General features: G+C 38.1%; 1 protein-coding gene across 5 annotated transcripts in view; it reads left to right on the top strand.

Annotated features, from left to right (window-relative positions):
* The window catches only part of KIF21A (kinesin family member 21A), a 99,147-nt gene extending 75,117 nt beyond the window's left edge, over window positions 1–24,030 (top strand). For 4 of the 5 annotated variants that reach the window (XM_070947786.1, XM_070947787.1, XM_070947788.1 and 1 more), the window contains 13 exons: window positions 436–496; window positions 2,281–2,335; window positions 3,601–3,818; window positions 6,896–7,009; window positions 7,465–7,593; window positions 8,979–9,017; window positions 12,079–12,212; window positions 13,133–13,313; window positions 15,418–15,582; window positions 16,219–16,336; window positions 18,564–18,734; window positions 21,157–21,356; window positions 22,653–24,030. In XM_070947786.1, coding sequence (XP_070803887.1) covers window positions 436–496; window positions 2,281–2,335; window positions 3,601–3,818; window positions 6,896–7,009; window positions 7,465–7,593; window positions 8,979–9,017; window positions 12,079–12,212; window positions 13,133–13,313; window positions 15,418–15,582; window positions 16,219–16,336; window positions 18,564–18,734; window positions 21,157–21,356; window positions 22,653–22,746 — 1,679 coding nt within the window. In that variant the 3' untranslated portion in view covers window positions 22,747–24,030. The remainder of the gene's footprint in view (window positions 1–435; window positions 497–2,280; window positions 2,336–3,600; window positions 3,819–6,895; window positions 7,010–7,464; window positions 7,594–8,978; window positions 9,018–12,078; window positions 12,213–13,132; window positions 13,314–15,417; window positions 15,583–16,218; window positions 16,337–18,563; window positions 18,735–21,156; window positions 21,357–22,652) is intronic. The other variant, XM_070947790.1, reaches the window with a different exon arrangement.
* Window positions 24,031–24,619: the final 589 nt, after the last annotated feature.

The raw sequence follows: 24,619 nt of genomic DNA on the forward strand, positions 1-24,619 counted from the left end.
GTTTCTCTTAAGCAAATTGTTATAGTAACAATTTTATGAGTTTATGTTTTATTAATGCAAATCAGAATAATTATTCTAAGCAGTAAGTATATGGTGGAGTAAGTGCTGGGATCCTATGCCATTGTTATGTGTGATCTCTACATTCTTGGTGGTGTCTACAATTTTCTTCTGCGTATGGATGATAGACAATGAGAAAATAAAAGCTATTCCTACTGATTCAGAAAACTTTAAAAAGTCAGTTAAATATAAGGGCTTCTGTTTATGGGTATTATGGGAAACTAGGTTAGTTTAAGTAAAAAGTGTTAATAGAATATTATACAGTACTAATTAATCTCCCTCTGATCTTTAGATAGTATGAAAAGTCCTTACAACAGATATATATTTTCTTGATTTGAAATTGACTAATAAACATAAATGATTTTGAAAATTTTCTAGAAAATGTGGAAGACAGTACTGATGAAGATGCTCCTTTGAATAGTCCTGGGGCTGAAGGAAGGTGAGATCAATGCAAATTACAGGCCTTACATTTTCAATATAACCTTTCTCAGTATTTTCTTGAAAAGATTCTATAGACAATAAAGGTAAGCGAAGGGGATAATCTGTTGTTATAGATTGTCAGCACATAGATTTCCATGAACTTTTTCTCTAACTGTAAGAACATAGCTTAATTTATATCTAAAAAGGTTATATCATGGCAACTGGATCAAGTTTTATTGAAATGGAGACGTTTCGTTATTTATCCAAGTAACTTCTTCAGTCAAAATGAACATTTGGGTAGGCAGAGAGTCATTGGAATGAACCAACTCTTGCCATACAGACTGCAAGGGGTTTCTCCCCAAAATGAAAAATAGATATTTGTGGCCTGGATGATTGAGTTTTCATTTACATATAGCTTACTTTGAGTTCTTGAGGATCTACTTTTATATACCCATTGTCACACATACACATATGTACCCTGTTTCTCCGAAAATAAGACACAACCGGAAAATAAGTCCTAGCATGATTTTTCAGGATGCTCGTAATATAAACCCTACCCCCAAAATAACCCCCGTTAAGTTTGTCAGCCAGATGGGTGCATTTAGTACCGTATTTCCCCCAAAATAAGACCTAACCAGAAAATAAGCCCTAATGCATCTTTTGGAACAAAAATTAATATAAGACCCGGTCTTATTTTCAAGGAAATACGGTATGTATGTATGTATGTATGTATGTATGTATGTATGTATGTATGTATATATATCAATACATATGAGGTCTGGATACATCTCAGTCACTCAGATATCTGGATGAAAACAAATTATAAATCCAGAATTGGCACTTAGGGCCAATTTTCTCCTTATTAGTCTTTGCTGGGACCCAGATTGTTGGGGACAATATGCTGACTCTGTAAACTGCTTAGTGAGGGCTGTAAAGCACTGTGAAGCGGTATATAAGTCTAAGTGCTATTGCAAAAATGTAGATAAATACAACATCTTGACTCATAACACACATTCAGTCATTACTTTGGGGGGGGCGAGCCTTTCATATATATCTATATCCAGTCCCACAAGTAATGACGGGCAGAAAACTATATTAGAGTAAGAACATGTTTATGGAATAATAGTCAAAGGATGAGCGTATATGTCAGATCTGACATCCAGCCTTCCAGAAAATTTTAAAAGTGGGTTTTCCCCACAGTGCATTGGGATAGAATGAGGTTGGAGCTCAATGATTATTATTCTTTATATATTGGAGAGTGTTGCTTTAGGACAATGTGAATTTTTTTGGGGATGGTATTTTTTTTAATTGTTTCTGTGGCTCAGTGGCTAAGACGCTGAGCTTGTCAAACGAAAGGTTGGCAGTTCAGAGGTTTGAATCCCTAGTGCCGCGTAACAGGGTGAGCTCCCATTACTTGTCCCAGCTTCTGCCAACCTAGCAGTTCGAAAGCATGTATAAAATGCAAGTAGAAAAATAGGGGCCACCTTTGGTGGGAAGGTAACAGCATTCCATGCGCCTTTGGCATTTAGTCATGCTGGCCACATGACCACGGAGATGTCTTCGGACAGCGGTGGCTCTTTGGCTTTGAAATGGAGATGAGCACCGCGCCCTAGAGTCAGGAACGACTAGCACATATGTGTGAGGGGAACCTTTACCTTTACCTTTAATTATTGCTATTATTGTGAACCATCCAAAATTATGGCACAAAAGATGAATGGCCACATAAGTATCAAAATTATGATAGGAGTAGGGGTACCTTGTTTCCATGAGATCTTAACACTAAACATATGTTTTTATTTGCAGTTCTTTATCTTCAGATCTTATGAAACTTTGTAGTGAAGTCAAGCCTAAAAATAAGGTAAGCTATGAGTCACAGCATGATAAAGATATAAAGAACTTGTATTGAATTAAACTTGTAATGTCAAAACTTGTTAGGTTTTGGCAACAATAGAGAAATGGCTTGATACTATATATTTTTTTTGGGGGGGGGTGTTTTCCGATCTAGGCTATGCTTAGGGATTTCCTGATCTTCTCCCATCCAGAATCAACTTTGCTTAAGTTTTTAAAAGTCCATCAAGATCAATTAGTTTCTGGCTCCTGCTGTGGTCAATAGTATTTTCAGAATTTTAGATAGCAATTCTGTCCATACAGGGAGTGTCTTTAGCTCATTTCCAGTCTTTGAAACTGCTCAGATTCAGAATGCTAGAAGGAGAGTGATAATCTCTTTTTGACGCCAAGTTTTCTAGCTTTTCTTATAAGTTTTCTTCCAGGTTTTTCTAGTCTTTTCGTGATTTGATTGATTGACTAAAACCTGGAAGAAAATGAGAGAGTTTTCTCGATCAGAGTGTTTTTGTCTTTGTGCTTTCTGTGTTGACCAGGGGATCAGAAGAATATAAGAATAACCTTACCTTCGCAGTATTATAGCCCATTTACTACTAGCGATCCACAAACCATTAATGGAACTACCGTATTTTTCAGAGTATAAGACGTACTTTTTTCCCCAAAAAAAGAGGGTGAAAATCTGGGTGCATCTTATACTCTGAATGGAGCCCCGTCCGGCTTCTCAAACAGAGGTTTCAGAGGCTGAAAAAAGCATCAGAAACGAAGCTTCAGAAAAGAAGCCCCCAAACAGAGCTTCAGGAAAAAAGCCCCCAAAGAGCTTCAGAGGCTTTTTTTCTGAAGCTGTTTCGGAGGCTTTCAGAGGCATGAAAAAAAGTTTTTTCTGAAACAGAGTTTCAGAAGTTTCAGAGGCAGAAAAAAAGCAAAAAAAAAAAAAGCAAGGCACAGAGCTCACAACAAGGAACCTTTTGCTAAAATTCACCTCTGGGAACAGCTGATTTGGGAGTATTCCGGGAGGCTGATCCACCTGCCAATCAGCTTTTTTCTTATTTTCCTCCCCAAAAACTAACGTGCATCTTATACTCCGGTGCATCTTATACTCTGAAAAATACGGTAGTTGCCTTCAGACAGTAGCTGCCTTTGACAGCATAGATAACTAGGAATAATTTTATTTTAGGATCAGGTAAATAATACTGTTCTATCCTCATTCCAGACCATTCTGTAAGTCCTGAAAAAGAATAGATTGTGTTACTGTATTGTTCTTTCTTTTCCAATCTGTTTCAGGCACGACGTCGGACAACAACCCAGATGGAACTGCTTTATGCTGATAGCGGTGATTTAACATCAGATGTCAGTGCTGGAGAGTCAGCTGTGTCGAGTCCTCTTACATCGGTTGCAGAAGCGCAAGAAAGTGGAATGGTTTCTGACACCAAAGAACCTTCTGCCAGGGACATAGAGGCCCTTCTGTTGCAGTCACCTTTGCCTTCTAAGGCTGCCAGCATGTAAGATCTGTACAGTGCGCTGATTCCCTCTTGGCTCCTTAGAGTAGAGTAGAGTAGAGTAGAGTAGAGTAGAGTAGAGTAGAGTAGAGTAGAGTAGAGTAGAGTAGAGTAGAGTAGAGTAGAGTAGAGTAGAGTAGAGTAGAGTAGAGTAGAGTAGAGTAGAATAGAATAGAATAGAATAGAATAGAATAGAATAGAATAGAATAGAATAGAATAGAATAGAATAGAATAGAATAGAAAATTGAATTGGATTGAATTGAATTGAATTGAATTGAATTTGTCTTTGGTGTATATGCTCTCAATCTACATAAGGAAAATAAAATACATTCATCAAGAATAAAAAGATACAACAGTTAGTGATAGTCAAGGTTACTAATAAGTTATCAAATTGTACTAGTAAACAAATAAAACAGTATAAATTGAAATATACAAGCAACATGGTTATAGTAATAAGTGGGAAGAGATACATACTAGTAAGGAAGAGAAGAATAATAGTAATACAGTCTTGGTAAATTATTTGACAGTGTTGTGGGAATTAGTTGTTAAGCAGAGTGATGGCATTCGGGAAAAAACTGTCCTTGTGTCTAGTTGTTCTGGTGTGCAGTGCCCTATAGTTTTGAGGGCAGAAGTTGAAACAATTTATGTCCAGGATGTGAGGGGTCTGTAGATATTTTCACAGCCCTCTTTTTGACTCGTGTAGTATACAGGTCCTCAATGGAAGGCAGGTTGGTAGCAATTGTTTTTTCTGCAGATCTAATTATCCGTTGAAGTCTGTGTTTGTCTTATTTGGTTGCAGAGCCAAACCAGACAGTTATGGAGCATATATATAATATATAACTTTTATAATATAAAAGTTATGAAGGATATCCAGAGATCAACTTTCTGATCAAAGGAATTCCAACGGTCTCCAGTGCAATTATTGCAGAATTCTAGTATTAAATATTTCTGTATAGCAGGTTCTTGTACTGTAACCCTAAATTCAGTCTAAAAATTGTACGAGAATAGAAATGAATACTTTTATTTATTGTATTTAGATATACAGGTCATCCTCGACTTACAACAGTTCATTTAGTGACCGTCCAAAGTTACAATGGTGCTGAAAGAAAGGGACTTACGACAGCTTTTCACACTTACAATATTGCAGCATCCTTGTAGTCACGTGATTAAAATTCAGAAGTTTGGCAACTGGTTCATATTTTTTATGGTTGTGGTGTCCCAGGGTCATGTCATCCCCTTTTGTGACCTTCTGACAAGCAAAGTCAGTGGGGAAACCAGATTCACTTAACAATCGTGTTACTAAATTAACAGCTGCAGTGGTTCATGTAACAAATGTTTCACTTAGCAACATAAGAGCCTTGGTGGTGCAGCAGACTAAAGTGCTGTTAAATAGCACCAGCTGCCTGCAATTACTGCAAATTCTAATCTCACCAGGCTCAAGGTTGACTCAGCCTTCCATCCTTTCGAGGTAGGTAAAATGAGGACCCGGATTGTGGGGGCAATAGGCTGACTTTGTATAAAAAAGAACACCGCTGGGGTGGGGGGGGGGGCGAAAGCCCTACTAAGCAGGTATATACAAAAGTATGAAGGCTATTGCTTAACGCATTGTAAGCCGCCCTGAGTCTCCGGAGAAGGGTGGCATATAAATCGAACCAATAAATAAATAAAAGTTGGGCTCAATTGTGGTCGTAAGTTGAGGACTATCTATATAAAGTTCAAATATGGTTAACAATATTGGTAAAGGATACCTGTTTTGTTTACTTAGAGAGAATCCTCTCTGTAAAAGGGTTCCTTTCAAAATATCTTTAAAGGAGCTACCCTAACTTGCAGCCCTGATTAATATATTGGAACTACAACTCCTATAAGTCACAACCTGTTGTGGTTCGCTGGCAACCTGCGGAGCTGGCAGCAGAGTTAGACAGTGAAGAGGCTGGGGAGGAACATGGGCCAGTCTTGGCATCTGGGGAAGGCTCAGATGAGGGCTCTGCATCAGAGGCAGAGATGGGGCCAGGGCTATCTGGGAGTTATGCGCTGACTCTGGAGCCTCCAGAGTCTGACGTCCGAGAGGCAGAGGAACAGGGGGAGCCTGTTCCCAGTGCGCGTATGCGCAGAGCTTCCAGAAGGCAAGAACAGTTAAGACAAAAGGGGCGACTCGGAAGTAAGACTTGGAGATGATTGGCCCCTCCCATAAGACATAAAGGAGGAGCAAAGGCATGTGAGCCTTTGCAGGAAGCAACGCTGTTCGTGCTGGTCGGTTTACATTCTGAAGTTGCGTTTTGACTCTGTGCTCCATGTGGCCTTGCAAAGCTAATGGCCAATTAGGTCTTTGGCAGTGTGTCAAGGGAGATAAAGGTGGGTGATTATCAGCCTTATCCCAAAGGACTGTGGCAGACTTCTGTTGGACTCTTTACAAACTCTTTGTGACTCAGCACGGGCTGTGAATGAACAGAATTCACAGCCATTGAAATAAAAAGAGGGTTTTTGGGACTCATTGTGTGCTTTTTACTGTATCAGGAAGCCTAGGTCAGAACACAGCCAGTGTAGTAACGCCCCATGTTGACTGAGAATTCCAAATCCCTCTACAGCAGGGGTCCCTAAACTTTTTTGCTATCTTATCTCTCTAGTGTAATCTTAATTTTTACACCTCCCCTAAAAATCCAAGCACCAAAATGAACACAAATGAACAATGAAAACAATACAATGAAACTTGGGGAAAATTCAGATTTATGATAACAATGTATAATTAAAAGGTCTTCATACCTGCCCCTGTGCCTCTGCAAAGAAAGTACACCTCACAGTTCTGGAAATCCTGATCCAAAAATCCTTGATATGATACCTTTAAGAATAATGTATGTGTTTTCATTCACAGTTTATACTTACTTGCTTACAGCTGAGTTATGCTGCCTATCTCATTCTGAGTAGCTTTTAATAGTATATTTAAAAAATCTGTATCTTGCCATTACTGAAAATATTTTTTTTTAAAAAAAATCTGGTGATGCTTTGTCAACCAACTTCAGCAAAACTCTACTGATAATCGAATTATGATTGTCTACCCAAGTATTCTTTTTTTGTTATGACAGGTCCAAACAGTCATCATCTCCAACAGAAAAAAAAATACCAGAACCTTCACCTGTATCCAAGAGAAAAAGCTATGATAAATCTGTAGATAAGCCAAAGTCAAAAGAACAAAAACAGTAAGATGCTTTACTTTAAAGGTTGATTTTATTGATTGTGTTGTACGAAATGGAGAGTGATTTTGCTTTGTTGAAGAGGCTGCCTTTGTAACTCTACTTCTGTGCCTCACTTAATGGTACACTGAAAAGCAGTGTGTAAACTTCATTAATGTTGACTACTTATTGAGGGTTCTCAATCTTGAAACCATGTTTTCCATTGTAGAGCTCTCTTATTTACATTTTTTCTTTGCAGAGGCTTGGTTTTAAGTTGTTACACTGCCATCTTGTGGTGGTTTGTTTTATAATCTTTACATTCTACCAGAGGAGCTTGCAGTAAACATTACTAAATTAAAGGCATCGGTGACCTAGTCCCTAGCATATTTTCTTAATTTTAAGCTTTTTATTTCATTTGCTTTTTATTTATTTTTATTTTTTAATTTATAATTGGTTTTTAATGTTTAATTTTTTTCTTGTAGCTCAGATTCTGGAACCTCAGAGGCTAGTCTATCACCTCCTCCTTCCCCACCAAGCCGGCCCCGTAATGAACTGAATGTTTTTAACCGTCTTACTGTTTCTCAGGGAAGCCCATCAGTTCAGAAGGATAAGTAAGTCACAAAGATCCACCTCCCCACAGCAGCGATGGTACCCAAAGCGCATGTGAGCCTGCAACAGAGCTTCAGAGAATGCTTTGGCTATGGCCATCTCATGCTAAGAGCTAAAAAAAATATAGCTCATTTGTTGCTTCCACACTCTTTAAAATATGACATTCCTAATGACATAAACATTTCCTGCTGAAATATACATAAATTTATACTTAATGCCTGTGTAAAATCGTTTTTCTTCTGATCTCCGAATAGCCAGATTTTCATTTAAATGTTTTTCGGGCATGGGAGTTTCTGTGCTGTTGAATGATGCAGTGCCAGCATTCATATAATTATTGCATTGCAATATAATGCAATCTGCACTCTCACTTGCCTGAAATCACACTTTGAGAGTAAAGGAAGAACTAGAAATATCGACTAGAGGAAATTTCAGTACTTGCTTTGTGGAGTATTTATTTTTTTCAGTGGTAGCCGTTTGAATTCGTCCTGATTCTTTATTGTAAGCGTGCTGCACTTTCACAGCTAATATATTGTGTTTAACTTTTATGTTTTTGGCAGTAGTATTGAGGGCTTTTTTTTTTCTTTATTTCTTGTCTCGTCTTTCTATACTTTGTCTTTAATGTCTCCCCCTCCCAAATCTGTGATTCGCTATACATGTTTCTAACACGTCTTATAATCCACTGAGATCTTTTAGCCTGTGCTTGGAACAATTTTATAGTAGCGAAAAGAAATAGCAATTCTCTATAGTGTTAATTATTGAAATTGAACATAAAGATATACAAGAACTGTTGATCTGTTTTGAGCTTTTATAATTGTTACTCGGACATCAACTGATTGATTGTGTTAAGGAATGCAGTATCCAACTGTTAAAAGTATACTGATATATTCTTTAACATCGGGCTATTTATAAAGGATTACAAGCATATGATTCTGTCTTGATTCAAAAGAAGAAAACACAAAGGGTTAATTTCTTATCAGCAATTACAGTTTTGACTGCGACTGCAAAATTGATCCCTGTCTGTATGTCCGTCCGTCCCCACCCCACCCGGCCTGATGTATGTATAAATGAACCAAAAGGCAGAAAGCTACATGTTAAATTCAGTCATTTTATCAAAGTTCTCTCCCACAGCTTTTTAAAAGAATTAATCAAGGAAGCTGGAAATGGCTTGTAGAAAGTCTGTTTGATAGAAGCTCCATTTCTATCTCCGGTGAAAAGAGCATATTCTTCCATCGTTACCAAACCTGGTTAGGCCTGTTTGGGTGTAGTTTACACATTTGTTTTTTTCTACCTTTTCATAACAATGCTATTCCCCCCTCCCCCCCTCTTCTTTCTTTACTCTGATGATATCTATAATCTTTCTTCATAATCTTACTACTGTTTATTGTAGGTCTGAGGAAAGTGATTCTTCTCTGTCGGAGGTACACAGGTACTTTGTATTCCTCCTTTCCATCTTCTGGACTCTTTAAGTGTTACGCTTAGTATTTTTACTTGCAGTTCCTAAATTAACTTAACTAAACATTTTTGCATGATTTTTTTTTTTTTTTTTTTTAAATCCCATGCTCCTCAAAACGTTCATAATGTCTCTTGGATCACTTTTATTTATTTTTTCTGAAGCATTCTTATTCTGTTTGATTTAAAAAAATATATCTCTAGCATGTGCACTAATTTCTCTTTGGAAATCATGTCCGGGTGGTGTGCCTGTTTTTACTTATGTCTTTCTCTCTCTTAATCTTTTAACAAACACATGGCAAACGTTCTCGATTTCCTTTGTTGAAAGTGACAGGCTATAATGAACTAGGTAGGAAAGATACGCTTTCATTTTACATTCACATAAGTTCTTGAATCTTAAAGGTGCTGTAAAAGCAGCCCATCTGTAAGGGAAATCTGTGCCATCGGAGTAAAGGGAATAGAAATTATCAATAATAACACACGCATTTGTCAGTCTTAAACCTTAAGCTTAGGACAAAAATAACCCCTGCAACCAATTCTCAATACAGGAGACGAGATATAACTAAAAGTCGAAGAATTTCTGAATCAACATGTTGCAAATTAGAAATTATTTATAAGAATTTTCTTCAACTGCCCAGTTTTTAAATTGTGCTTTCATTTATATACGTACAGAGTGAAGTAACAAGTAATATTTTTCAGGTAGCAGAACACTGTTGAATACTTAGAACTGATTCTAATTGTTTCTTCATTCATTGTTACTGAGAGTGTCTATAACTCTTGGCACATAGACTTCTATTTCTATATATCTATAGCCCATTTGGACAAATTCCTGGCGCATTTAATTCCTTTCTTTAAAAAATGGAATGAATATCAGTTTAACTTGTTTTTATTTTATTGGAAATTTCTGATACAGCATACAAGTTTTTTTTCTTAAATAGTTTCTATCTTCCTTGCTTGCAATCCAACTTTTACTGACTGACTTCATTCTGTCTTTATTGCCTGTTTTCACTCTTCACTATATGATGTGCCTGCAAGATTTTATTTACACTTAAAGCACGTATATTTGAAAGATATGAAGAGTCTAAACCATTTACTATTTAAATATCCAGATTTGTGAGAAATAGAAGAGCTTGAAGGCTCTTATTAACACTTAAGTTTTTTCTGTGGTATTTATTGTCTTTTTCTTGGTACAATAATTATAGTTACATTCCTTAAGCAGGTATAAAACTATATATGCTTCAGTTATATTCCAGTTTTCTAATCTATAACTTATACATAAGAAACATTTTTCATATTTCCTAAGCCTTAATTTAATCTACATAACTCTTTTCTTTTATTGTATATATTATACATTAGCATCTTAATATATAAGATCTTTCAGATCTGCTATAGATATATTCAAAGTGAGTCTACAGAGTATAGGAATATTGACTTCTGTACTTCTTCGCTTTATCATTTAGATTTCAGGTTTCATATCTTGAAAATGTACTATTCAATTGGCTCTGCTTTAATACAATCTCAGGGATAGTGATTTGCTGATCGCTATGAGATTATAAGTATGTATCTGATACATCATTAAACTTACTCATTTTCCTGAATCCAAACTTTAAACGTTGTCTCCTTGTTTACAGAGGTTTATAAACCTCTGATCCCCTTGAGCCAAATTTGATTATCTGGAAAAAGTCCATGATATTTTCTTAGTGTCAGTGGAGAAGTGGTTTGCCATTGCCTTTTGAAATGTTTTTTCAGCTTTCTATACTAAACTGAAGCCCTGAGATTTCTTCGCAATCTTTAATCCAAGTACTAACCGAACCTAATGCTGCTTCATTTGTTATGAGGTCATGCAAGTGTAGATGCGGTGTATCTCTGCTGAAAAAGGTTCTTTGATCCAGGAGCTCATAGGGTAATTTTCTGCAAAACTCCCCTGCTGTACTTCCATTGCCGTTTTCTGGATTTCTGGATCAGAGTTGAGTGTTTGTAAGGCTATTGGAAGTTGAAGAATCTTTTAAATCATCTCTTTCCAAGAGAGGTTTCTTCCAAGAACCTTCTGTCTATAGGCTCAATGGAGGAAATTAAAATCTTTCATCAATTGTTTGGGAAATCATCCAAAGATCATTCAGGGACTTTTCCAGATTGTTTTGTTAGTATCATTACCAAATAGTGTATATGTGTACAATCATGAATGAGACTGGAAAAGTATGTGTAAAATGTATGTATGAGCATATGTGTACTCACACAGAATATAAGTTATGATTAGGTAAAGGGCACCATGTGGAAATAATATCTTTGCCCTCTCCTCTTCATTTTTAAAATAATTAAAAATGCTAGTTTAATATTTTTTGGAAATAATTTAATTTTCCTTAGCATAGAATATGGATTTGGATAAGTAAATAGACTGGATATAGGAAACATATTGCCCTGTTTGGTGCAATTCAAACTCTGATTTGGCCATAATTTTTTTAAATCTGTCTCTTAATGAAGCAACAGCAATTAACTAAGGACAGTAATTGGACCTGTCCATTGTGCTGGAAGATATTATCTGTAAATATGTGTGCTGCTCAGAACTCTCTGGTCCATGATCAAGCTAATCTTTTCCATTGCTGTTCTCTTGGCCAACAAGCACAAGTTGGGAAAAATTCACTTGATCAAAGAGCAAGTGTATAGCCTGTTACATAGCCACAGCAGAGTATAAATTCATAGATAGCAATAGCACTTAGACTTAATACCGCTTTACAGCCCTCTCTAAGCGGTTTACAGAGTCAGCATTTTGCCCTCAACAATCTGGGTCCTCATTTTACCAACCTCAGAAGGATAGAAGGCTGAGTCAACCTTGAGCCTGGTGAGATTCGAACTGCCAAATTGCAGGCAGCCGGCAGTCAGCAGAAGTAGCCTGCAGTACTGCATTCTAACCACTGCGCCACTTGATCTATATCTTCATGAAAGATTTCCACTAATGCAGGGCTAGGTGTCTGGAATAGTAAAATCAGATTAAAAATTACTTGATACCATGACTAATATATGCTTCTTTATCCATTTAGAGGCATAATCAACCCATTTTCTTCAAAATGTGTCCGACCCTCCCCACTTCAATGTATCTATATTGCTGAAGGTCATATGAAGGCTGTGCTTTGTGTTGATTCTACTGACGATCTCCTCTTCACTGGATCAAAAGGTTTGATGGGTTTCCATGGTCTTTATGTAGCTTTCTGAAGTTTGCTTTCAGTACTGATGGGGTTACCAATGGGTCATGAAATGTTCAAAGAATAACAGGTTACTGTATTTTTTGGACTATAAGACGCACTGAAGTATAAGACGCACCAAGATTTCGAAGAGGAAAAGAAGAAAAAAAAGTTGTTGCCCTCCCCGGCCCCCGGGAGCACACTGCAGGCCTCCCAAACCCTCTGTGTGTCCCATTTTTGCAAAAAACAGGATGCGCAGCGGATTTGGGATGCCTGCAGAGTGCTCCTGGGGACTGGGGAAGGCAAAAACGCAACGCATGGGGCAGGGCTGGGTTCTACTTTACTTTTACTACCGGTTCACAGCGGGGCCGCGTGCAAGCACAGAAGCTTCTGCGCATGCGTAGAAGCGTTTTGATGATGTCGGGGTTGGTGGGCGGAGCCTCCCGCCAGTTTTACTACTGGTTCTATAGAACCGGTGTGAACCAGGGGCAACCCACCACTGGCGTGGGGGGGTTGGTAGGCAAAAAACGGGCATGTTTTTGGCGAAAATTGGACCTGCAGGGTGGGGTTTCGGGAGGCCAAAAATGGCTGTATCCAGTACATAAGACGCACCAACATTTCCACCTTCTTTTGAGGGGGGAAGTGTGTCTTATACTCTGAAAAGTATGGTACATTTTAAGCCTGTGTGAATCCATTTATTACATTTTGTTCCTTTGCTAGTGTCAGTTGACTTTTTGAGCAACTTTTAAAGATAATTGTTAGACATTGATTTGCATCTTTTACCTATATTTATGTAATTTGTGAAAATAGCAATTCATTACGAAGCAACAAATAAAACGAAGGAATGAATGCCTGTATTGTGCAAAATAATCTACCATATTTTATTTGTTGTCTTTTTTTCCTCTCTTTTTAGATCGTACTTGTAAAGTATGGAATTTGGTTACTGGACAGGAAATCATGTCTCTGAGTGGCCATCCTAACAATGTTGTATCTGTAAAATACTGTAATTATACTAGTTTGGTGTTCACAGTCTCAACATCTTATATTAAGGTGTGGGACATCCGCGATTCTGCTAAATGTATCCGAACGCTAACGTAAGTTGAGACTCTAAAGAGCAAAAATATAATCTTAAAACATTAATAGATTTTTCAGTAAGTGCCAAGACAATTATAACTATGCAGAATATACAGGCTCAAAAGAACTATTTTGTTTTCTTTAATTTTTGTGTAAATCTTACTAATAGAAAAATTAGTTGTAAGGTATATGCAGTCTAAGGAAAAATAAAGCCCTGATACAGTATGCGAAAATAAAACCAAACTTCTGCTAGTGAGGAGCTCTAAAATAAACTCTGTAAACAAAGGTGGCAAATTGATTTAAATTAAAAAAAAAAAAAAGAAGTATGTAATTTCTCTTCTGATTTTCCTTATACTGCATCAGCCTCTGAATCCCAAGTACATTTTGAAAGTCTTCTATAAGCCAAGGCAGCTGGCCTGAAGCATTTCTCATCTTTTTAACTAGAGAGTTCAGGGCATCACAGTGTTGTGGCCCGCCAGCGGCCAGCGGAACTGGTGGCAGACTTAGGCAGTGAGGAGGTTGGGGAGGAACATGGGCCAGTCCTGGAGTCGGGAGGGCTCTGCGTCGGAGGCAGAGATGGAGCCAGGGCCGTCTGACAATTGTCAGCTGCCTTCGGAGTCAGACATCAGTGGGGCAGAAGAACAGCTGTAGCCTGCTCCCAATGTGCGCATGTGCAGAGCTGCCAGGAGAAGAGAACAGCTAAGGAACAAGAGTCAACTCGGGACTAAAGCCACAGGCGGATGGTGAATGGCCCCTCCCATAGGGAATAAAGAGGAGCAAAAGAGGAGGGGAGTTTGCAGGAGACAATTAGTTTGCTTAATTGTTTTATGACTCTCCATGACTCTTTGCCAAGTTTTGAAGATATCGTCCTGGCATCTCTCCAAGCCAGATAAGGTCTGTGATTGTTAATTCCTCCCTTGAAAGACTTTGCTGGCTGTGAATGAGAGGAATTCACAGTAACTTAATAAAAAGGGGTTTTTGTTGGGACAAGGAGTCTGCTTCATGTTCTGGGGAAGCCTAAGTCCGGGAAGAGAGAATCAATTCAGATTAAATTCGGCCTCAATGTCTGCCTGATTAGAACACTCAACTTTAGCAAGAAGTGTGATATATATGCATTATTTTTCATATATTTTTAATCAAATGTATGTAGCTGCTCTCTCATTGGTGTACTAGACGGCATGCAATAAAATAAAATAAATATTAAATAACCCTTAAAACAATTAATATAAAAGATAAGATCATGGGAGAATGCACCCAAATCTCACATAGAACACAACCATCTTGTGGGCTGGTTGTGATATTGTTTTCATTATTGCTTGTATGCTTTCCAGAGTCACTTTTAGTGACATGGGCAGCTACATAAATGTGTTAATTAAATAAATAAATTGGAAGCTTTCCATTTAAAACAATATGCATCAACCCATCATCTTATTGTGTTTTTTATTTATTTTATTTTATTTTATATCCAATTTATATACCGCCCTTCTCCCTGAGGACTCAGGGCGGTGTACAGCCAAATAAAAACATAAATTACAAACATTAAAATAGTATTAAAAGAATATATATAAATTTGGCCCCGTAATTTAAGAACAATGACAAACCCATTTAGAACATTTAAAAATTAAGAAAAAAAAGTTAAGCCAGCCCGGCTTGCTGAAAAAAGAAGGTTTTAAGGGCACGGCGGAAGGCACCGAGGTCTTGGATTCTCCTTATCTCTGGGGGCAGTTGGTTCCAGAGGGTGGGTGCCCCCACAGAGAAGGCCCTCCCCCTGGGGGTCACCAGCCTACATTGTTTGGCTGATGGCACCCCGAAGAGGCCCTCTCTGTGGGAGCGCACAGGTCGATGGGAGGCCGTCGGTAGCAGCAGGTGGTCTCGAAGATATCTAGGTCCTATGCCATGGAGCGCTTTAAAGGTGATAACCAACACCTTGAAGCGCACCTGGAAGACCACTGGGAGCCAGTGCAGCTCACACAGAAGAGGTGTTGTATGGGAGCGCCATGCAGCTGCAGTTGTATGTCCATTGCTGTTCAGCAATGGACAGATAACATTATTACTCCTTCTTTTATTTTTTCTAAATCTAATCCAATCTTGTCTTGTTTTGTTCTTTTCCCTTATAAAATGAAGATCTTCAGGCCAGGCAATGCCGGGGGATGCTTGCTCTGGTAATACCAATAGAACCGTTACAATTCCAGCTGGTGAGAACCAGATAAATCAGATTGCCTTAAATCCAACAGGCACTTTTCTATATGCAGCTGCAGGAAACGTGGTCAGAATGTGGGACCTGAAGAGGTAATGTTTCCAAATTATTTACTGACCATGCTGGAGCATTGCAATTCTTGGTGCCAAAATGAATTGGCAGTTGTAATCTGCACTAGATTTCTTTAGTTTGGAAGCCAGCAAGGACTAGTCACTATCGGATTCATTAAATATTTGTAATGGGTACCCTGATATAAGGGACGCGGTGACTCAGTGGCTGAGACGCTGAGCTTGTCGATCAAAAGGTCGGCAGTTCAGCTGTTCGAATCCCTAGTGCCGCGTAACGGGATGAGCTCCCGTTACTTGTCCCAGTTTCTGCCAACCTAGCAGTTCGAAAGCATGTAAAAAATGCAAGTAGAAAAATAGGGACCACCTTTGGTGGGAAGGTAACAGTGTTCTGTGTGCCTTTGGCATTTGGTCATGCCGGCAGATACTCAGGAGAAGGCCAGGAACTGCTCAAAGCAGGCAGAAGGAAGTGTAGAGCTGTGTCTGACTCATATCTTCAACAAATACTGAAGATCCAGATGGATGTTACACTTGTTTGATGATTTGCATCGGCCTAATATTAGTATAGTTTTGAAAAAGAATTAGTTGAGGTGGTTTGTTTGGTTTTGAAATAATTTAAGTTATTTTACGTCTCAGAAGTTTTATCTTTTGCTATTCTTCTAGATTCCAGTCTACAGGAAAACTAGCTGGTCACTTGGGCCCAGTTATGTGTCTCACAGTAGATCGTATTTCTAATGGACAAGATCTCATCATTACTGGCTCCAAGGACCATTATATAAAGGTAACCTCTCATGCCTTTTTTAAAATAATCATATGAAAGTAAGCTTCAAGAATGAACTTTCTCTGTTTCTCTCCTTACAAGTTTTGGAGAGACACTTCAGTCCTGTATGAAGCTATTTAAACATCAGTTTATGGAATTCAGTGGAGTGGAATGTATTATTAATCTGTCTTTTACAGTTGAAAGGCTGGTCAGGCTGACATTTTATGAGCACATTTATGAATGAAAAGTAGGAATTCCCTATTTGCATTGAAAAATCTTCAGACAGATTCTCTCATTCATCCATTCATTCTTCAAATTTATATAGCAACCCATTTCATAGATAGATAGATAGATAGATAGATAGATAGATAGATAGATAGATAGATATATTTATTTATTTATTTATTTATTTATTCATTCAATTTATATACCGCCCTTCTCCTAGTGGACTCAGGGCGGTGCACAGCCAAAACTAAAATACATAACAATACAAAATTTAAAATTAATTAAAAGAATTATATACTTTGGCCCGAATTAAAACAGTACGAATTAAAACCCATTAACAAATTAAAACTAAACAATTAATAACCATTAAAAACTAAAAAAGGGGGGCGGGGTTCACGCCAGCCCTGCTTGCTGGAAAAGAAGAATTTTCAGGGCTCGGCGAAAGACCCGAAGATCCGATATCCTTCTTATCTCCGGGGGCAGATCGTTCCAGAGGGCGGGGGCTGCCACAGAGAAGGCCCTCCCCCTGGGGGTCGCCAGCCGACATTGCCTGGCCGACGGCACCCTGAGGAGTCCCTCTCTGTGGGAGCGTACTGGACGGTGGGAGGCTATCGGTGGGAGGCTATAGATAGATAGATGATTGATAGATGAGAGAGAGAGATGGATAGATGATTGATAGATAGATGATAGATATAGATACATAAATAGATGATTGATAGATGAGAGAGAGATGATAGATATAGGTAGATAGATGATTGATAGATGAGAGAGAGAGATGGATAGATGATAGATAGATAGATAGATAGATAGATAGATAGATAGATAGATAGATAGATGATAGATATAGATACATAAATAGATGATTGATAGATAGATGAGAGAGAGAGAGATGATAGATAGATAGATAGATAGATAGATAGATAGATAGATAGATAGATGATAGGTAGATAGATGATAGGTAGATAGATGATAGGTAGATAGATAGATATATGGATGGATGGATAGATAGATGATAGATAGATAGATAGATAGATAGATAGATAGATAGATAGATGATAGATATATGACTAATATAAAAAGAGCAATACAACAGTTTAAAAAAAGAAAAAATATGAAATCATAATTAAGAAACATAACAAAATACCTAAAACTCCTCCACAAAATCATGCAAATAGTCAAACAATTAGTACTGCAAATGCACCGACTCCATCACACTTCTGGATCTATGTGCCCATTGACAAATCTGTCTTCAGAGCCTTGCAAAAAGCCAGCAGGATCAGGTCCAGTGTCTTCCTGGGTCCCTCCAGAGAATATTTCCTGGTTGATAGGTGTCTAAAAGTGTTCAACTTTTCATGGGTTTTGTTTGGAAGTTTGAGAGTAAAATATGTAGTTTGGTGTTACCTGTTTTTAATGAAAAGGATCTTCTCTGTCCACATTTTCAGATATAAAGAGTCTTAACTTCATAGTCTTATGCCTGGATAAATATGTATAAGATCACAATCCCAATCAAACCCCAATAATTGCTGCTACTTAGAAATATTTTAAAATATTGCCAGTGACATGTTGCTGAATTAGTATATGGACAAATAATAAACCATGTTTTAATTGAATAGAATACTGCTGTTCAGTAGGTTAATTATTGTTTCTCTAGTGCTCATTTGATTATTGATAGAATCAGAAATGCTTGAAGTCCATTCCTTGAGATACAGTGGTAATGAAATAATTTTAGTAATGAGACTTTGAGAAATATTTTCATTTTTTTGGTGCAGAGAGAATGTAAATAAAATAAATTAGGCGTTTGTGATTGCTGACTGCCCATGTTACTTGAACTCACAAAAATTTAAAATCAGTAATTTCCACTAATGCACTATCCCAAATTTTCAAGGGATTAATGATATACAATAATCCATTGGAGGACTATTGTATACTCATTAAGAATAATGGATGCATTTCCTCATACATGTTTGCTTAATTGCTAACCAAAACAATTCTGCAGATATAACAGTGTGTTCTCCTATTCCAGATGTTCGATATAACTGAAGGAGCTCTTGGAACTGTAAGCCCTACACACAACTTTGAACCTCCTCACTATGATGGCATTGAAGCACTTACTATTATGGGCGACAACCTTTTTAGTGGATCCAGAGATAATGGAATTAAAAAATGGGACTTGGCTCAAAAAGACCTAATTCAGGTAATATTAAACCACAAAACGCATTAAGATATAAGAACTAGTGTCACAATTGTTATTAGAAAAAATATAACTAAAAGCCGACATGGGTTTGTCAAAACAGATCATCCCAGACACACCTTATTGCATTCTTTGACAAAGTAACCTCATTAGTAGTTCAGGTATGAATATAGTTTACTTCAGTAAGGCATTTGACAAAGTAGACCACAACCTATTTCTTGGTAAAACAATGTGGGATATCTGTACTAACTGTACTATCTACCAGACTATTATTGGCTGACCAGCTACAGGTGAAACTCGAAAAATTAGAATATCGTGCAAAAGTTCATTTATTTCAGTAATGCAACTTAAAAAATGAAACTAATATATGAGATAGACTCATTACATGCAAAGCGAGATAGTTCAAGCCTTGATTTGTCATAATTTTGATTATTATGGCTTACAGCTCATGAAAACCCCAAATTCACAATCTCAGAAAATTAGAATATTGTGAAAAGGTTCAATATTCTAGGCTCAAAGTGTCCCGCTCTAATCAGCTAATTAAGCCATAACACCTGCAAAGGGTTCCTGAACCTTTAAATGGTCTCTCAGTCTAGTTCAGAAGGAATCACAATCATGGGAAAGACTGCTGACCTGACAGTTGTGCAGAAAACCATCATTGACACCCTCCATAAGGAGGGAAAGCCTCAAAAGGTAATTGCAAAAGAAGTTGGATGTTCCCAAAGTGCTGTATCAAAGCACATTAATAGAAAGTTATGTGGAAGGGAAAAATGTGGAAGAAAAAGGTGCATAAGCAGCAGGGATGACCACAGCCTGGAGAGGATTGTCAGGAAAAGGCCATTCAAAAGTGTTGGGGACTTTCACAAGGAGTGGACTGAGGCTGGAGTCAATGCATCAAGAGCCACCACACACAGACGGATCCTGGACATGGGCTTCAAATGTCATATTCCTCTTGTCAAGCCGCTCCTGAACAACAAACAACATCAGAAGCGTCTTACCTGGGCTAAAGACAAAAAGATCTGGTCTGTTGCTCAGTGGTCCAAAGTCTTTGGACTCTTTTCTGATGAGAGCAACTTTTGCATCTCATTTGGAAACCAAGGACCCAGAGTCTGGAGGAAGAATGGAGAGGCACACACTGCAAGATGCTTGAAGTCCAGTGTGAAGTTTCCACAGTCTGTGTTGATTTGGAGAGCCATGTCATCTGCTGGTGTTGGTCCACTGTGCTTCATTAAGTTCAGGTCAACGCAGCCGTCTACCAGGAGATTTTGGAGCACTTCATGCTTCCTTCCGCAGACGAGCTTTATGGGGATGCTGACTTCATTTTCCAGCAGGACTTGGCACCTGCCCACACTGCCAAAAGTACCAAAACCTGGTTCAATGACCATGGGATTGCTGTGCTTGATTGACCAGCAAACTCACCTGACCTGAACCCCATAGAGAATCTATGGGGCATTGCCAAGAGAAAGATGAGAGACATGAGACCGAACAATGCAGAAGAGCTGAGGGCCGCTATTGAAGCATCCTGGTCTTCCATAACACCTCAGCAGTGCCACAGGCTGATAGCATCCATGCCACACTGCATTGAGGCAGTAATTGATGCAAAAGGAGCCCAAACCAAGTACTGAGTACATATGCATGCTTACACTTTTCAGAGGTCCGATATTATTCTATGTACAATCCTTGTTTTATTGATTTCATGTAATATTCTAATTTTCTGAGATTGTGAATTTGGGGTTTTCATGAGCTGTAAGCCATAATCATCAAAATTATGACAAATCAAGGCTTGAACTATCTCGCTTTGCATGTAATGAGTCTATCTCATATATTAGTTTCACCTTTTAAGTTGCATTACTGAAATAAATGAACTTTTGCACGATATTCTAATTTTTCGAGTTTCACCTGTACATTCAATATGTAGCCCTCAATGGAACCACCTCTGCGTGGAAGAAGCATGCATGCATGTAACCCAAGGTTCATAAATGATCTAGATAAGGGGATAAAAGAGAAATTCATCAAATTTGCAGACAACATCAACTTGGAGGGAATAGTCAACAGTTTAAAAGATAGGCTCAATATTCAGAAGTATCTTGACAAACTTGAACACTGGGCAAGTCAGTGGGGGAAACCAACGAGGGAAACCAGATTCATTTAATGACCACATGATTTAGTTGACTGTGGTGATTAGCATAACAACCAAGGCAAAAAGGGACATAAAATTGTCCACAACTTACTTAACAACTGCCTTGTTTAACCACAGAAGTTCTGGTCTCAGTTGTGCCCATACATTGAGGACTGTCTGTAATAGAATGCACATTATTTTGGTTTACACATCTAATTATCTTCCAGTTCATATTTTCTAAAACGGTTTTGTCCCTACTTACAGGTATTGCCATTTTTCTGCCTCAATTTGTGGTTTTCTTTTCAGCAAGTTCCTAATGCTCATAAGGATTGGGTTTGCGCTCTTGGTGTCATTCCGGATTCCTCTGTGCTATTGAGCGGCTGCCGAGGAGGCATTCTGAAGCTTTGGAGTGGAGACACATTTGCCCCAATCAGTGAACTAAAAGGACACGATAGTCCTATTAATGCCATCTGCTCCAATTCCAGCCAGATTTTTACTGCATCTGAGTGAGTTGTTTTTTTATGTTCTCTACTTATACAGGTAGACCTCAACTTATGGTCATTCATTTAGCAACTGTTCAAAGTTACAATGGTGTTGAATGAATGGCGGTTACGACTTGTTCTTGGAGTTACAGCTTTCTAGCATCCCCATAGTTACAGGATTGTGATCTGGGCGCTTGGCAACCCATTTGCACCTAATGACTGGTTGCCAAACACCCCAAATACCCACGATCGCCATTTGTAACCTTCTCTTTCGCCCAGAAAGTCAGTGGGGAAGACAACAGGGGAGGTTGCAAATTGCTGAGGTAAGTCTCCCGCATCTGTGCACTCTCCCCAGCTACTCTGTTTGCAGCAGCCATTATGCACATCTCCATGCATCCTTTCCAACCCCTGCCTGTTGTGCACCTTTATACACACTTCTACCTCCATGCACCCTCATAATTCCCCTCACTTCCTTCCTCACTTTTACATACCTACTGGCCTGGGAACTGCAACTTCCTGCCAGCTGACTTAGATTGTGGGAAGCTAGCAAGAAGTTGGCTCACCTAATGACCATGGTGATGGTCAGTGATGGAAACTCAGACCAAAGGGACTGTGATGGCCTTTACAATCACATCAATTAGCAGTGGAAATCGTAGTCCCAATTATAGTTGTAAGTTGAGGACTACCTATTTTTATTGATTTCTGGAATTAATTCAGGGCATTATCGTTCAGTTGAAGCATGGGCCTTTTTTTACAATACATTTTAATAAAGAAATAAATGAATAAACCTAATTAATTGCCCAGGATTCTGATTATATACACTTCTCTATGAAATGAAGTGGTGTAGGGTTTCCTGCCTAAGCAAGGAGTTGGATTAGAATACCTCCAAGGTTCCTTCCAACTCTTGTTATTCTAAATGACGATACAGATAATTATGCAAAATATAAACATACTCAGTATGGGTCTTACAACTTTGGAATAAATCCAAAATTTAGAATTTTATTTGTCTGTGTATTTGATGTCCCCCTAATATGGTTTAATAGTCCCACGCTTTTGGAAAACAAACTGTGGAGGCCAAAACAGTATTAACTCCCATTTGTTCCATTTATAAATTGATACTTGCCAAGTTAGTTCCTTCTCTCTTAAAAACCATCTCCTTAAGGAGAGTTATTTCAATGGAGAAGACTTATTGCTGTCCTGTACGAGTATTTACTTGATAAAGAACAGTAATGTCTTTCAATCAGAGGTCAGCTTAATTTAATTGAACAGTTAATCCATGTTTCTTTTCCATCCCCTTTAAATGTTAATAATGTTTTACAGTGATCGAACTGTGAAAATCTGGAAAGTTCCCAGCAGCCTAGATGGACAGCTCTCTGATCCAGGTGATACAAGTGAAGATATTGCCAGTAACTGAACAAGAGTTGCACTGCTAGACATCTCAAGCTCTGATGATAAGCTTTGCTCTCACTGAAGTTGCTCTGCATTTATAGGCAAATGGTAGTACCTGAAAGAATTGTTAATTGTTCTACTGTTAGGCATTTGTATTCTGCTAAAAACTGCTGCCCTTAAGAGCTGCCTTATGTACCGCGTTCAAAATGTTGGTTTTATATATCTTTGTCTGGGTGTGTGTGACTGCTTGTTCTAACCTATAATGGCTTAATTTGTGTGTATCAATAAGACTTAGCAAAATCAAACTGGATATCTTTGACCTTGAATGGTGGTCTGAAAACTGTAACCTAGAATGTGAAGTTGCCCTACGTACCTCACATTGACCCTTCTGTAGAATGAAACTTCACAGTTATCCAAAATATACCGGTATATTTTATCTCATTTCCAAAGTCTTTAACAAGAAGAAGAATGGAGGGGTCCTAATACGTTTACTTGAACTTTGCTGCTGTATGAAATATTAAGACTGGAGTGTCAATAAACTGGAAGAGATTACTGCTCTTGAATGGTTACTGTTTTCCAAACGGAGGGCTCCTGACATTATAAATCAAAAGAAATCGTGCAACTAATAAATCTTTCTTAACTTTATTTTCCATTAAAAGAAAAAGATGGCAGGTCATCATGGGAAAATGTGGGATGACTGGAAATTCAAAATCTAGGAATCCAGTGCCTGGATTTCATCTTGGTACATTGTTGAGGCAGGAGAAGTTGCACAATAATAAACAATAAAACCCTGGAAGCATCCTATAATCTGCTAACAATGAATGTTACATAACCCTCTCCTTTTATTGACCAAAGTAGCGCAGCTTATGTCTACTCCGTGCTCAGGACTAAAAACTAAAATGCTGTCGAATTAATATTTTATTAGGGCTTTGGCCTACCGCAGTATTCATAGAAAAAGACCTTGTTTTGTTTTTCCATATGGAGTGCTTTTAATCTCATGTTCTAAAGGTTTTCTTTCTTTTAATCTAATTTGATATGCTGCTAAATACATTTTAAATATGTCTGTGAACCTTGAAAGATACGTAAGAGAATTGTAACAACGGTATCAAGGAAGACTGTAAATATGTGAGCTATAAAGAGAGAGACTGGGTTCCTGAGTGAATTTTAAAAATGCTGTAGTGAGTGCAGATTGGAAGATATTGTATAATTTATCCAAATGTTCAGGATTTAATTTGTAAATTCAGCTATTTTTAAAAGTTTAGAATAATTTTCAGGAAAAAATGTTTTACTGTTTTATTGGGTATAATGATGGAGAAGATGAGCTTATAAATGTATAGCTTAAGGTAGTCCATTGCTTAAATTAAAAAACACCACATAACTGAATGCACACTATTTGTCATTGGTTTTTGTTTATTCTGCTCCCCTCCTCCCAAAAGAGATATTTTTACATACAAATAGTCCTTGACTTACAACAGCTCATTTAGTGACCGTTCAAAGTTACAACGGCACTGAAAAAATGTGACTTATGACCGTTTTTCGACGGTTGCAGCATCCCCATGATCATGTGATCAAAATCCAGATGCCTGGCAACTGGTTCATATTTATGACCTTTGCTGTGTCCCAAGGTCATGTGATCCCCTTTTGCGACCTTCTGACAAGCAAAGACAATAGGGAAGCCAGATTCACTTAACAACCAGTTACTAACTTATCAACTGCAATGATTTACTTAACAAATGTGGCAAGGTCATAAAATGAGGTGAAATTCACTTAACAAATGTCTGTCTCAGCAACAGAAATTTTGGTTCAATTTCAAAAGGAAAAAAAATAGTGCAACTTGTCAACTACCAGAGGGCTGGAAAAGAGCTGATGCGATTCCAATCTTCAAAAGGGGGGGAAAT

This window comes from Pituophis catenifer, unplaced genomic scaffold (assembly GCF_029215685.1).
Source record: "Pituophis catenifer annectens isolate HBS135680 unplaced genomic scaffold, rPitCat1.0.hap2 SCAF_7, whole genome shotgun sequence".
NCBI classification, from domain to species: Eukaryota; Metazoa; Chordata; class Lepidosauria; order Squamata; family Colubridae; genus Pituophis; species Pituophis catenifer.